Source organism: Caretta caretta, chromosome 6, assembly GCF_965140235.1.
Source record: "Caretta caretta isolate rCarCar2 chromosome 6, rCarCar1.hap1, whole genome shotgun sequence".
NCBI lineage: Eukaryota > Metazoa > Chordata > Testudines > Cheloniidae > Caretta > Caretta caretta.
The window spans coordinates 12,812,971-12,827,542 of record NC_134211.1 but is presented as its reverse complement, the minus strand read 5'-3'; the positions used below and the strand labels follow the sequence as shown (position 1 = coordinate 12,827,542).

The 14,572-nt window shown below is 52.6% G+C and overlaps 1 protein-coding gene across 3 annotated transcripts in view; it reads right to left on the bottom strand.

Annotated features, from left to right (window-relative positions):
• Positions 1-912: 912 nt before the first annotated feature.
• The window catches only part of SSH3 (slingshot protein phosphatase 3), a 34,487-nt gene continuing 20,827 nt past the window's right edge, over positions 913-14,572 (bottom strand). For 2 of the 3 annotated variants that reach the window (XM_048853107.2, XM_048853106.2), the window contains exons 12-14: positions 2,943-3,143; positions 2,270-2,729; positions 913-2,072 (exon numbers count right to left, since the gene is read on the bottom strand). In XM_048853107.2, coding sequence (XP_048709064.2) covers positions 1,518-2,072; positions 2,270-2,729; positions 2,943-3,143 — 1,216 coding nt within the window. In that variant the 3' untranslated portion in view covers positions 913-1,517. The remainder of the gene's footprint in view (positions 2,073-2,269; positions 2,730-2,942; positions 3,144-14,572) is intronic. The other variant, XM_048853109.2, reaches the window with a different exon arrangement.

Below are 14,572 nucleotides of genomic sequence, written 5' to 3'. Positions count from 1 at the left end.
TCACTAGATCATTAAAGCAAAGAAGTGAGCAGTGCTGGCATTTCTAATAACAAGCCCTGCTGCATTTTGTGTGTCTGACATGCTACAAATATTCACTGTTGTATTACTATAGCACCTAGTATCAGGGGGTAGCCGTGTTAGTCTGTATCCACAAAACCAACAAGGAGTGTGGTGGGACCTTAAAGACTAACAGATTTATTTTTGGGCATAAGCTTTCATGGGTAAAAAGCCACTTCTTCAGATGCATGGAATGAAAATTACAGATGCAGGCATTATATAATGACACATGAAGAGAAGGGAGTTACCTCACAAGTGGAGAACCAGTGTTGAAAGGGCCAATTCGATCAGGGTGGATGTAGTCCACTCCCAATAATAGATGAGGAGGTGTCAATTCCAGGAGAGGCAAAGCTGTTTTTGTAATGAGCCAGCCACTCCCAGTCCCTATTCAAGCCCAAATTAATGGTGTTAAATTTGCAAATGAATTTTAGTTCTGTTGTTTCTCTTTGAAGTCTGTTTCTGAAGTTTTTTTGTTCAAGTATAGCTACTTTTAAATCTACACACCACAGAAACACTAACTCAGGAACCAATCCCTGTAGTAAACCTCGTTGCCTACTCTGTCCCCATATCTACTCGAGCGACACCATCAGAGGACCCAACTATATCAGCCACACCATCAGAGGCTCATTCACCTGCACATCTACTAATGTTATGTATGCTATCATGTGCCAGCAATGCCCCTCTGCCATGTACATTAGCCAAACCAGACAGCCCCTATGTAAAAGAATAAATGGACACAAATCGGACATCAGAAACGGTAACATACAAAAGCCAGTAGGAGAACACTTCAATCTCCCTGGACATTCTATAACAGATTTCCCCCGTGGGAAGGGAAGGGAGGAGTCCAGAGCCAACTGCAAAGTGAATTAACTCTTTATTCACAGACGGAGTGAGGCTGGCACAGAGCGAAATGGTATGGTGTCCATGTGTGTAGAGCTGGGAAAGGGAGGAGGGGTTCACCCCCTCTCTCCTCAGGCACAGTAACGGGGTTGGCACCCTTTGACCCAACTGACCAAAGCAGTGCTCAATGGCACAAAAGCAAAGGGCTAGTGGGGAGGGACAACACAGGGCATCATGCCCCCCATCCTCTCCCAGTAATACCTGCTCAACTGCAGGGCAGGAGCCTCAGGGCAGCATGGGGCTGTGCAGCATGAGTGGCGGACAGAGCAATCCCCACAGGGGAATGTTCCATCCTTCCTCCAGATCTGCGGGGGGATGGGAGCGATGCATATTTGGGGGAGGGGCTGTCCTCACCATAGAGTCCCTCTCTTCCATTGGCCACACCCACAGCAGCACTCAGGCCCTGCCCCCCAAGGGTGATCTGCACTGAGGTCCCCGGTATCAAATGCCCTGCCCCCAAACAGCACAGGGCAGCTGCTAGGCCCCAATACCATCCATGGCAGTACCCTGGGATATGGGGGCAGAGCCACAGCCAGAGGCGGGGCTAAGGGGGTGGAGCCTCACCCCGAGCCAGGCTCTAGGTCCACGTTGGCTTGCCGCACCATCTTTCTGGGTCGTGATGAGGGGAGAGCGCCTCCTCCAGGCTGGGGCTCCTGTGATGGGGGCAGGGGCCTAGCAGGATCCTCCCTTGTGGGTCTTTCCCGGCCAGCAGCCTCCAGCCGCTCCTCAAACTCTCTGGTGCGGCTGAGTACCAGGGCAGCATCCATGAGCTGGGCCACGGAGTAGCGGTGCTCCATGACACGAGCCCGGTGTGGGGCTGTGGCTCTGGGGCTGGGGCCCTCCACGTGCTTCAAGGCTTTGTGCACCTTGCCCGGCACCGGGTGGTAGGAGATCTGCTTGCACGCCTGGGCATGGCTCCGAGGGACCTGCCGGCTGCGCTGTCGGCCCCGTCGCTTGCCTGTCTTGTCTGTTGGGGCCTGCGGTGGGTGCTGCTTGGCCTTGGAACCTGGCGCTGATGCCCCCGGCTCCTCCTGGTCCTGTGGCGGTGATGGTGGGGCTGCAGGTTCCGGGTGGGGGCACTCCACAGGGGACTCATGCCCTGAGGCAGCAAACACCTGCAGGAAAGAGGAGAGGTATCGATCAGAGAACAGGTATGCCCGGGTCACTGATAGACCCAGGCGCTCTCTCTGCTGGGCCCCAATCCCTCCTCTCCTGCCCCACCTCCAGCTGCATGTCACCTTCCCACAGCCCTGGATCTCACCACCTGGGGCTTCCTCCCTCCCCCATGATGCCTGCTGGCTGTGCCACTTACCTCCCCCTCTGCAGCACCCCCCAGCGGGGTGGGGGCATCAGGGCTGTCCATCTCACTGATGCTCCTCATCACTGCATAGAGGTTGATGCGCCGGTCACGCGGTGCCCTGGGTACCTCTGGCACCTGCAGCACGGCCAGGTGCCCCCGGACCTCCTCAGCCCCTGAGTCGTCTGAGCCCCCGGGCTCCTCTGCCTCCTGCACCATGGTCCAGGGCCCCTTGCCCCCTGCTGGGGCCTGGGTCTGGGCTGGTTCCTCTGGTGGCTCCCGCAGGGGCCGGAAATAATACTGGGGTGTCGTGACTGGCTCCTCCTCCTGCCGCCCTGGCTCCTCCTCCAAACTCAGCATCTCCCGGCACAGGCTCCCCTCACTCTCCGATTGGTCGCTGCCAGTATCACTCCCATTCACCGTGTCCTCCCACTGGCTATCTCCTGCCTTCTGCTCCCACAGGCTGCTGTGTCGGCTGTGCAGAGACACACTGAGCTGAACACGAGGCACTGCGGTTGTCACAGCAACCCCTGCTGGGGAAGGCGAGACTGGGCAGTGTAGGCTCCTCCCCACCTGGATGTCACAGTGCCCCCTGCTGGGGAAGGCAGGGCTGGGCAGTCTCCTCCCCCTCCCTGATGTCACAGAACCCCTGCTAGGGGGCAAGGCTTCTCCCCCTTCTTGCAGTTACCTGGCATCCAGGATGCCCTGGTAGAACTCCAGCTGCCTCATGAAGCTGGGGTTGGGGTGCACGATGGGGCGCTGGTCCTGCACATGCCGGTAGGCCCGCTCCAGCGACCAGCCGTACTCCTTCATGGCGTAGGCGATCACCGTGGAGGCTGAGCGGCTTACACCCATCTTGCAGTGCACCAACACCCGCGAGTTCTGGGCCCTGTTGCAGGATATGGGCTGGTGAGGCAGGCGCAAGGGGCTCAATGCACTTTCTTCACCTCCCCTTCCCCAGTTGTCTGCAGACAACTCCTGAAGGGAACTCACAGCAGCAAGCCCAAGATTGCAGCACAGGCCGCGCAAGTGACAACAGAGGCTGTGGTGCAAGCTAAGTACTGGCTGAGATTCACCTACAGAACAGCTGCTTTAACTTGGAAGTGGATAAGTCCATTAGTAGTATCACTCCAATGTGTGAGCGCTGGGGAGAATTTGTCTCCCAGTGTTGACGACTGCCCCAGAGCACAACCCTGGGGACTGCTACATGGAGACCCTTTGGTGCCAACTGGCAGAGGGCATAAGGGGGCACAGGGTTTTTACAGGGATTCCCCTGGGTCTAACGTCTACATAATAGTGCACCGAAGGGAGGCACGTGAGGCCTCTGCCAACAGCCAGTAATGTTCCAGTTGCCCTAATCATGGTGAGACATGTGAATGTATCTACAGGACACTGCATTCTTAAGGTAGAATCATAGAAGATTAGGGTTGGAAGAGACTTCAGGAGGTCATCTAGTCCACCCATTCATAGAATATCAGAGTTGGAAGGGACCTCAGGAGATCATCTTGTCCAACCCCCTGCTCAAAGCAGGACCAATCCTCAATTTTTGCCCCAGATCCCTAAATGGCCCCCTCAAGGATACAACTTACAACCCTGGGTTTAGCAGGCCAATGCTCAAACCACTGAGCTATCCCTCCCCCCTCTGCTCAAAGCAGAACTAACCGCAACTAAATCATCCCAGCCAGGGCTTTGTCAAGCTGGGCCTTAAAAACCTCACAGGAATGAGATTCCACCACCTCCCTAGGCAACCCATTCAGTGCTTCACCACCCTCCTAGTGAAATGTTTTTCCTAATATCCAACCTAGATCTCCCCCCACTGCAACCTGAGACCAGTGCTCCTTGTTCTGTCAGGTATGTAAGTTATGAAGGGAAGGAACAGGTTCTGTTCAGGAAGATGGAGGCGCTTCTCTCTCCCTGACTGACCATGGTGTTGTGCGTGGCTTACAATATAAATCAATCTGCATACGAAGCCACCAGCTAATCAAGACCGTGAGGGCAACAAACTCTCACAATGTCACAGGAAGGAACACCCAGCAGGGAGGCGGCCAGGTTCTGACTAAGATCAAAGAATTAGTCTGGTATATGGGGAGAATGCAGAAAGACATCTATATTCCTTCACCTAGGGGACAAGCTGTGGGTGGCTTGTCTTATGGAGGGCAACAGCTGGCCTGGTTAATAGCTGGGAAAATGACTCTGGGCAAGCTAAGCCTGTATGAGACAGGACAGCTTCTAAGCTCTAGAAGGCAGGTTATGATTTTGTTTTAGAGGTAACCAGCTGCTTCCAGTGCTTCTAAACTACTTGCTGTTATTTCAATCTCTGTTCTTTGATGAATAACCTTATCCTTTGTGGTAAACCCAGGACAAACAGCTAAAAAAGGGGACTAGTAATTAGTCCCAGGGAATTAAAAGGCCCCTCCCTATCCACTGAGGAGAGATAACCACTGGGCAATAAGGTTCAGCTGGAAAAGGGGTTGCTAGGGAACCAATTAGGTTCAGCTGACTCCAACTACTTGGGACCTTTTTAAACCCTCTCCTGGGTGGAAGGAGGGGAACAGTGAGGGAGTGAGAGGAGCAGGGAAGCTGCCAGCAGGCTGTTTGCAGCAAGACACCAAACTTTCCCAGTAGGCAGGCTGCACTCACTCCCCAGAAGGGAAGGAAAACAAGCACAAGGGACTGACTGAGGAAAGGAGTAGCAGGACCCTGTGCCACCTGTAAGGATTCGCCTTGCCCCAAACCTGAGTCTCCAAGGCTAAAAAGGACTGAGCCTACTGAGGCGAACAAGGTATTTTGCCACACATGGTGTCAGCAGTGGGATGTGGTGAGTGAGTAAGGCTCTGTGGCAAGCCATCTCAGGGCAGGGTAAATCACAAAATGGAGGATGTAGTGAAGGCGTTGGTACAGGCCACTGCGGCCCAACAAGAGGCTACCAGGGTGCAGATGGCTGCCCAGCAAGAGTCAGGACAGGAGACGAACCAATTACTGATGAACCAGGCGGCTCAAGATCGAGCCACCCTGAATGAAGTAATGAACCAGTTAAAAGCCCTGACCACGCTGACGCACAGGCCCCAGGGGATCCAGCCGCTGCAGACAAGCAACTATTTACAGAAGATGACTATGGAGGACGATAGTCGGGAGGATGGCACTGTGGGCAGGTATCCTGGCTCCATTTCTGTGTGGGAAGCCCCAGAAGGCCTATTTCGACACGACCACAGAAACAGCTATGGATAAAGCTCAGCAGCCCGAAAAATCGGGGGCTGCCCTGAGCAGAGTACCGATGTTATGCATGTGGCAAATTGGGGCACATCTTTGCCCAATGCTCAAATCTAGAAGAGCCCATGAAATACGAACTGGGAGATATAGGGGGACCATGTGATCTAATAAGTCTAGTAGGTGTTGCGATGGTCCCTCATAGATACACTAGACCCGTTAAGATGAATGGTATAGAGACCATCGCGTTAGAAGACTTGGGAAGTGCAATCATGCTGATCTCAGGAAAGCTGGTTGGGCAGGACCAACTATCCCGGGCCAAACGCTCAGGAATATCCTGTGTGCATGGGGATGTCAGTTACTACCCGACCATCCCCGTAAAAGTAGAAGTTCTCGGAAACCCCACTAAGGTGACAGTGGGAGCAGTTCCGAAACTCCCCTACCCAGTCCTTATTGGACGAGACTTCCTGGGATTTGATAGCCTACTCCCTGGGGAGAAGGTGGAAGAAAATAATGAACCCGGGACTCAGGAGGTGGCCCAGATAGATAACGCCCCCCGAGCCTTCCACGAATTTGGCCAGGATTTGTTCTCCCCACTGGGAAAGCCCCGGAAGACTCAGAGGGAATGGAGGCGGATAAAAGGAGGGGAACGAGGATCTTGACCCAGTACCAGAAATCTATGCTTGTAGAGGAAAGAGGTGGCTCAACGGACAGCGGGGCAGGGCAGGAGGTCAACGAACTAATAGCTGGACCTAGTTCCCTGGGGGTTTTCCCCGAGGGGAAGACAGAGGTAGATCCCCCTGAGTTTGGACAAATGGGGACCTCACTCGGGAATTTTGGTCAGGATCAGGCCAATGATCCAATATAAAGCAATATTCATAAAGAAGTAGTTGAGGTAAATGGGGTCCCCGTCGAGGGGAGAGTCAAGGGCCCAGGGCAATATTATGTGATTAAGGGTGATCTGCTACAAAGAGTAGTCCAGATCCAAGAGCAAGTCATAGAACAACTCTTGGTCCCACAGAAGCATCAGAGGGGCATGATGGATCTGGCCCACAGCCATCTGTTTGGGGGCCATCTAGGGGTAGATAAGACCCTTGATCAGATTCTGCAGAGGTTTTTTTGGCCTGGCATCTATGCGGCGGTCCGGCAATATTGTACCTCCTGTCTGGAATGTCAGTTACATGAGCCCCGACCACACCTAAGGGCCCCTTTGGTACCTCTACCAATTATTGAAATCCCATTCAAGCAAATAGCTATGGATCTAGTAGGGCCACTGGAGAAGTCAGCCCGGGGTCATCAGTACATTCTGGTAGTACTAGATTATGCCACCCGATATTCTGAGGCCGTACCCCTACGGAACACCATGTCCAAGACCATAGCCAAAGAATTAGTCCGGATTTTTTCCAGAGTAGGGATACCTAAAGAGATCCTGATGGACCAAGGGACCCCCTTCGTGTCTAAGTTAATGAAGGACCTATGTACAATACTCCATATATGGACCCTCAGGACGTCAGTCTATCATCCCCAGACCGATGGTCTTGTTGAACTCTTCAATAGAACACTGAAGAACATGCTACGGAAAGTGGTTAGTCACGATGGGAAAGACTGGGACGCCCTGCTACCTTACTTGCTGTTTGCTGTATGGGAGGTTCCCCAAGCTTCCACTGGATTCTTCCCATTCGAGCTGTTATATGGTCGCCACCCCAGGGGCATATTGGACATGGCCAAAGAGGGCTGGGAAGAACAGCCGAACCCCGGGAGAAACATCGTTGAACATGTGTTAATAGCCAAAGTCGCCCCCCTTGTGTGCGAAGACCTGGAGAAGGCTCAAGGGGCCCAATGGACATACTACAATCGCCAAGCAATGACCCGGAAGTTCCAGGTGGAAGACCGGGTAATGGTGCTCATACCCACGGCAGAGAGCAAGCTCCTGGCCAGGTGGCAGGGGCCATATGAGATAATAGAAGCCATAGGAGAAGTTGACTATAAGGTCTGACAGCTGGGTTGCCGGAAGCTGGAGCAGATCTACCATATAAACCTGCTGAAGCCATGGCAGGATAGAGAAGCGCATGTGGTTGCGCTAGGGGCACCATCCCCTAAAAGCAACCAGCCCGACCAAGTGCGAATATCCCCGGAGTTGACTCCGGAGCAACGATCTGAAGTGATCAGCCTGATTAAACGCAACCAGGATGTGTTCTCAGAAAAGCCAGGCAGGACTACTGAGGTTCACCATCACATCCTCACAGAGCCTGGAGTGAAGGTGAACGTCAAGCCATACCGGATCCCAGAGGCAAAAGCGAGGAGATCAGGACAGTGGTCAGGAAAATGCTGGCCTTCGGAGTCATTGAAGACTCTCATAGCCAATGGTCAAGCCCAGTGGTTTCAGTGCCTAAGCCGGATGGCAGCGTGAGGTTCTGCAACGACTTCCGAAAGCTGAATGAGGTATCCCAGTTTGATGCGTACCCTATACCCTAGATAGATGAGCTAACCGACAACGTTATCATATATAGCACCGACTGGGAGACACACTTGGAGAAGGTGGAGGCAGTGCTGGATACCCTGAGGAAGGCGGGGCTGACGGCAAACCCCTCCAAATGTTCACTCAGGCTAGATGAAGCCAAATACCTCAGGTATATAGTGGGGAGGGGTGTGGATGAGGCCCCAGCTCAACAAGTTAGAAGCTATACAGAAGTGGCCCCAACCACTCCGAAAAAACCAGGTCAGAGCATTCCTGGGACTAGTGGGGTACTCTAGACGGTTCATTCCCCACTTTGCCACCAGGGCATGCCCATTAATGGACCTAACGAAAGCACGGGGCCCAGACATAGTAAGATGGACGACCGCAGCTGAAGACGCTTTTTTAGATCTACGGACGGCCCTCTGCACTGACCCCGTACTCGTGGCCCCAGACTGGGGGAAGGAGTTTATCCTACAAACCGAGGCCTCTGATGTAGAGTTGAGGGCAGTACTTTCACAAATGGTCGGGGATGATGAACACCCCATCCTCTTCCTTAGTAGGAAGCTCCTGCCTAGGGAACGGAAATACGCCGTTGTCGAAAAAGAATGCCTGGCAGTAAAATGGGCTGTAGAAAGCCTCTGCTACTATTTACTGGGACGGAGCTTTACCCTTGTCACGGACCATGCTCCTCTGCAGTGGATGCACCAAAATAAAGACAAAAATGCGAGAGTGACGAGATGGTTCCTGTTGCTTCAACCCTTCCACTTCAGAGTACAACATAGGTCTGGAATCCAACATGACAATGTGGATGGCCTGTCGAGAGTGCCCTGTTTGCCAACCCAAGTAGCCCAAACCCGTAGTGTTGAGCGGGGGGGGGGGGGGGGGAAATATATGGTAAACCCAGGACAAACAGCTACAAAAGGGGGGTAGTAATTAGTCCCAAGAGATTAAAAGGCCCCTCCCTATCCACTGAGGAGAGATAACCAGGGGGCAATAAGGTTCAGCTGGAAAAGGGGCTGCTAGGGAACCAATTAGGGTCAGCTGACTCCAACTACTTGGGACCTTTTTAAACCCTCCCCTGGGTGGTAGGAGGGGGAGAGTGAGGGAGTGAGAGGAGCAGGGAAGCTGCCAGCAGGCTGTTTGCAGCAAGACACCAGACCTTCCCAGTAGGGAGGTTGCACTCGCTCCCCAGAAGGGAAGGAAAACAAGCACAAGGGACTGACTGAGGAGACGAGTAGCAGGACCCTGTGCCACCTGTAAGGATTCACCTTGTCCAAGACCCGAGTGTCCAAGGCTAAAAAGGACTGAGCCTGCTGAAGCGAACAAGGTATTTTGCCTCACCTTGTTTTCCCTATAAATGTATCGCAGTGCAGTGAGCTGCGATGTACGTGGGAAGCTGCGGGGCACGGTCCCAAACGAACGACGGATCGGTACATACTGCGAGTGTCCAGTGGAGCAGGGGCTGGATGCTCCAGGGGGATGCTTGGGGGTTGAAGCGTGCCTGTTGCTCATCTGCAGAGGGACAGCGGTGTCTGTGCAGGCTGAGAGTGGGGCGATTGTGTTGCTGGTGGAGTCACGGAGCTGATTTCTGGCAGGCACAGACCAGGCTCTCTCATGCTAAGGGCAGGTGGTAGTTTAGGTGCTGCACAATCCTGGGTACCGCCAGGAAGCGTCCCAGGGACTTCGGACACTATCTGTACTGGGGCTTCAGAACAGACAAACCAGCAATTCAAGGAGATATTCAGACCTGTTTGACCTGGATCCCTCTGGCAACAAACTTGTGCCATGAAAGCAAAAAAGCACAGGCCACCATTCGCGAGCTGACCCCTATGGACTACAACCAAAGTGCACCGCTGCAGTCATATGATGAAGCATCACAACCCGTAAACCCGCCCACGCAGCTGTGTGCTGAATGGAACAAGTCAAGCAGGAGACAGCAAAGTCCACAATGATCAGCTCCAACACCAGGAGCTGACATAGCCACAAAAACGCTGGAACATGAAGAGACAGCTGGATTCTGGGAGATCGAATGTACTCTTAACCCTTTCCCACCACACTACCCCTTCTTCCTGAGCCTCTGCCCTCGTGCCACCTCTTCCCCCCAAGACCCCGCCCCCCATCACTCACCCTTACAGCCGGTAAAATGTGATGGGGCCATGGCCCCTGCTCCCCTGTTTTCTGGTACCCTTGCTTCAGGGTGGGAGAACAGAAGTGGCTGTTTGACTTCTTTGATTCCTGCATAGAGGTACCCACGCTGTGAAGACAGGCCAAAGCTGTCGCACTACTCAAGCCACAAAGACCCTAAACTCTGTAACATTACCACTCAAGAGCCTTATTCTGCTTACCCTACAACAGGGGTGGGCAAACTACAGCCCGCCAGCAGTTTTAAGTTGGCCATTGCACTCCTGCTGGGAAGCAGGGTCTGGGGCTTGCCCCACTCTGGTCGGGAAGCAGGATCGGGGGCCGCTCCATGCAGCTCTCGGAAGCAGCAGCATGGCCCCGCTCCGGCTCCTACGCTCCAGCTCCAATGGCCCCCTCCGGCGCGCCAATGGAAGCTGCAGGGGCAGCGCCTTTGGACGGGGCAGCGTGCAAAAGCCGCCTGGCTACACCTCCCCATGGGAGCCAGAGATGAGACATGCTGCTCCTTCTGGAAGCCGCATGGAGCCTGCCCCCCTGAGCCTCTTCCCATGCCCCAACCCCTTGCCCCAGCCCTGATCCCTCTCCCACCCTCTGAAACCCTTGATCCCAGCCCAGAGCACCCTCCTGCACCCCAAACCCTTCATCCTCAGCCCCACCCCAGAGCCCACACCCCCAACCGGAGTCCTCACCCCCCCCAGGACTCCAATCCCCCACCCCAGCCCTGATCCCCCTCCAAACCCCTTGATCCCAGCCTACAGCACCCTCCTGCACCCCAAACTCTTCATCCTCAGCCCTACCCCAGAGCCCACACCCCCAGAGTCCTCACCCACCCCGGCACCCCACTGCCCCACCCCAGCCCAGAGCCCCCTCCCACAACCTGAACTCCTCATTTCTGGCCCCATCCCAAAGCCCACACCCCCAACCTGAGCCCTCACTCCCTCCCGCAACACAACCCCAATTTTGTGAGCATTCATGGCCCGCCATACAATTTCTATTCCCAGATGTGGCCCTCGGGCCAAAAAGTTTGCCCACCCCTGCCCTACAAGCTATATGAACAGACAATAGCAGATGGAATAGCACCAGCAGTAGAAGGCCAGTTGACTGATGACCATGCCCAGGACCTTCCTGCCTGTGGCCAAGTTGTAAACTTAACTCAATACATCGAAAATGTCTTCAAAGCCTGTAAAATTAAGAGAAGTTGTGCTGTTGACCTGTCAGTTACTTATAACCCTGTTAACTATTGTGTGCTTCTACTGAAGTAGCAAGGTGGCCCAAGTCACCTCCCTGCTCAAAAAGTGACCTTTTTTTGTTGTGATGGATGGCCAGAAAAGTCAATGTCATTCTCAATGGAATGGCTTGCCCCAAGGTTCCGTGGCGTCACCCTTTCTGGTTTATGTCTACACAAATGACCAGCTGGAATTCCCGATGTGTGAAGATTTATTTAGGCAGATGATCTTTGCATCATTACCCAGTTGGAAAGATTGGAGGACATTCTAACTGGCTTCCTGAGTGTACTATCACACATGGATCCTGAATGCCAGCCCTACCAAGACACTAGCTTATGCCTTCTACCTGAAACACCATCAGGCCAAGCAAAACTATCGTGGGCTGGTACAATCCTTGAGCTCTATGAATATCCAGTGTACTTAAGGGTCACATTAGAATCATAGAATATCAGGGTTGGAAGGGACCTCAGGCGGTCATCTAGTCCAACCCCCTGCTCAAAGCAGGACCAATCCCCAACTAAATCATCCCAGCCAGGGCTTTGTCAAGCCTGACCTTAAAACTTCTAAGGAAGGAGATTCCACCACCTCCCTAGGTAACGCATTCCAGTGTTTCACCACCCTCATAGTGAAAAAGTTTTTCCTAATATCCAACCTAAACCTCCCCCACTGCAACTTGAGACCATTACTCCTTGTTCTGTCATCTGCTACCACTGAGAACAGCCTAGATCCATCCTCTTTGGAACCCCCTTTCAGGTAGTTGAAAGCAGCTATCAAATCCCCCCTCATTCTTCTCTTCTGCAGACTAAACAATCCCAGTTCCCTCAGCCTCTCCTCATAAGTCATGTGTTCCAGTCCCCTAATCATTCTTGTTGCCCTCTGCTGGACTCTTTCCAATTTTTCCACATCCTTCTTGTACTGTGGGGCCCAAAACTGGACACAGTACTCCAGATGAGGCCTCACCAATGGCGAATAGAGGGGAACGATCACGTCCCTCGATCTGCTGGCAATGCCCCTACTTATACATCCCAAAATTCCATTGGCCTTCTTGGCAACAACAGCACACTGTTGACTCATATCCAGCTTCTCGTACACTGTCACCCCTAGGTCCTTTTCTGTAGAACTGCTGCCAAGCCATTCGGTCCCTAGTCTGTAGTGGTGCATGGGATTCTTCCGTCCTAAGTGCAGGACTCTGCACTTGTCCTTGTTGAACCTTATCAGATTTCTTTTGGCCCAATCCTGTAATTTGTCTAGGGCCCTCTGTATCCTATCCCTACCCTCCAGCGTATCTACCTCTCCTCCCAGTTTAGTGTCATCTGCAAACTTGCTGAGGGTGCAATCCACACCATCCTCCAGATCATTTATGAAGATATTGAACAAAACCGGCCCCAGGACCGACCCTTGGGGCACTCCACTTGATACTGGCTGCCAACTAGACATGGAGCCATTGATCACTACCCGTTGAGCCCGACAATCTAGACAACTTTCTATCCATCTTGTAGTCCATTCATCCAATCCATACTTCTTTAACTTGCTGGCAAGAATACTGTGGGAGACAGTGTCAAAAGCTTTGCTAAAGTCAAGGAACAACAGGTCCACTGCTTTCCCCTCATCCACAGAGCCAGTTATCTTGTCATAGAAGACAATTAGATTAGTCAGGCATGACTTGCCCTTGGTGAATCCATGCTGACTGTTCCTGATCACTTTCCTCTCCTCTAAGTGCTTCAGAATTGATTCCTTGAGGACCTGCTCCATGATTTTTCCAGGGACTGAGGTGAGGCTGACTGGCTGTAGTTCCCAGGAACCTCCTCCTTCCCTTTTTTTTAAAGATGGGCACTACATTAGCCTTTTTCCAGTCGTCCGGGACTTCCCACGATCGCCCTGAGTTTTCAAAGATTTTGGGCAATGGCTCCGCAATCACATCCGCCAACTCCTTTAGCACTCTTGGATGCAGCGCATCTGGCCCCATGGACTTGTTGTCATCCAGCTTTTGTAAATAGTGCCGAACCACTTCTTTCTCCACAGAGGGCTGATCACCTCCTCCCCATACTGTGCTGCCCAGTGCAGTAGTCTGAGAGCTGACCTCGTTCATGAAGACAGAGGCAAAAAAAGTATTGAGTACATTAGCTTTTTCCACATCCTCTACCACTAGGTTGCCTCCCTCATTCAGTAAGGGGCCCACATTTTCCTTGACTTTCTTCTTGTTGCTGACATACCTGAAGAAACCCTTCTTGTTACTCTTAACATCTCTTGCTAGCTGCAACTCCAGGTGTGATTTGGTCTTCCTGATTTCACTCCTGCATTCCCAAACAATATTTTTATACTCCTCCCTGGTCATTTGTCCAATCTTCCACTTCTTGTAAGCTTCTTTTTTGTGTTTAAGATCAGCAAGCTGGTCGCTTGCCATATTTACTATTCTTTCTACACATGCGGATGGTTTGTCCCTGTAACCTCAGTAAGGAATCTTTAAAATACAGGCAGCTCTCCTGGACTACTTTCCCCCTAATGTTATTCTCCCAGGGGATCCTGCCCATCAGTTCCCTGAGGGAGTCAAAGTCTGCTTTTCTGAAGTCCAGGGTCCGTATTCTGCTGCTCTCCTTTCTTCCCTGTGTCAGGATCCTGAACTCGACCATCTCATGGTCACTGCCTCCCAGGTTACCATCCACTTTATCTTCCCTACTAATTCTTCCCGGTTTGTGAGCAGCAGGTCAAGAAGAGCTCTGCCCCTAGTTGGTTCTTTCAGCACTTGCACCAGGAAATTGTCCCCTACCCTTTCCAAAAACTTCCTGGATTGTCTGTGCACCACTGTATTGCTCTCCCAGCAGATATCAGGGTGATTGAAGTCTCCCATGAGAACCAGGGCCTGCGATCTAGTAACTTCTGAGAGTTGCCAGAAGAAAGCCTTGTCCACCTCATCCCCCTGATCCAGACTCCCACCACGACATCACCCTTGTTGCTCACACTTCTAAACTTAATCCAGAGACACTCAGGTTTTTCCGCAGTTTCATAGCGGAGCTCTGAGCAGTCATACTGCTCCCTTACATACAGTGCCACTCCCCCACCTTTTCTGCCCTGCCTCTCCTTCCTGAACAGTTTATATCCATCCATGACAGTGCTCCAGTCATGTGAGTTATCCCACCAAGTCTCTGTTATTCCAATCACATCATAGTTCCTTGACTGTGCCAGGACTTCCAGTTCTCCCTGCTTGTTTCCCAGGCTTCTTGCATTTGTGTATAGGCACTTGAGATTACCCGCTGATTGTCCCTTTTTCTCAGTATGAGGCAGAAGCCC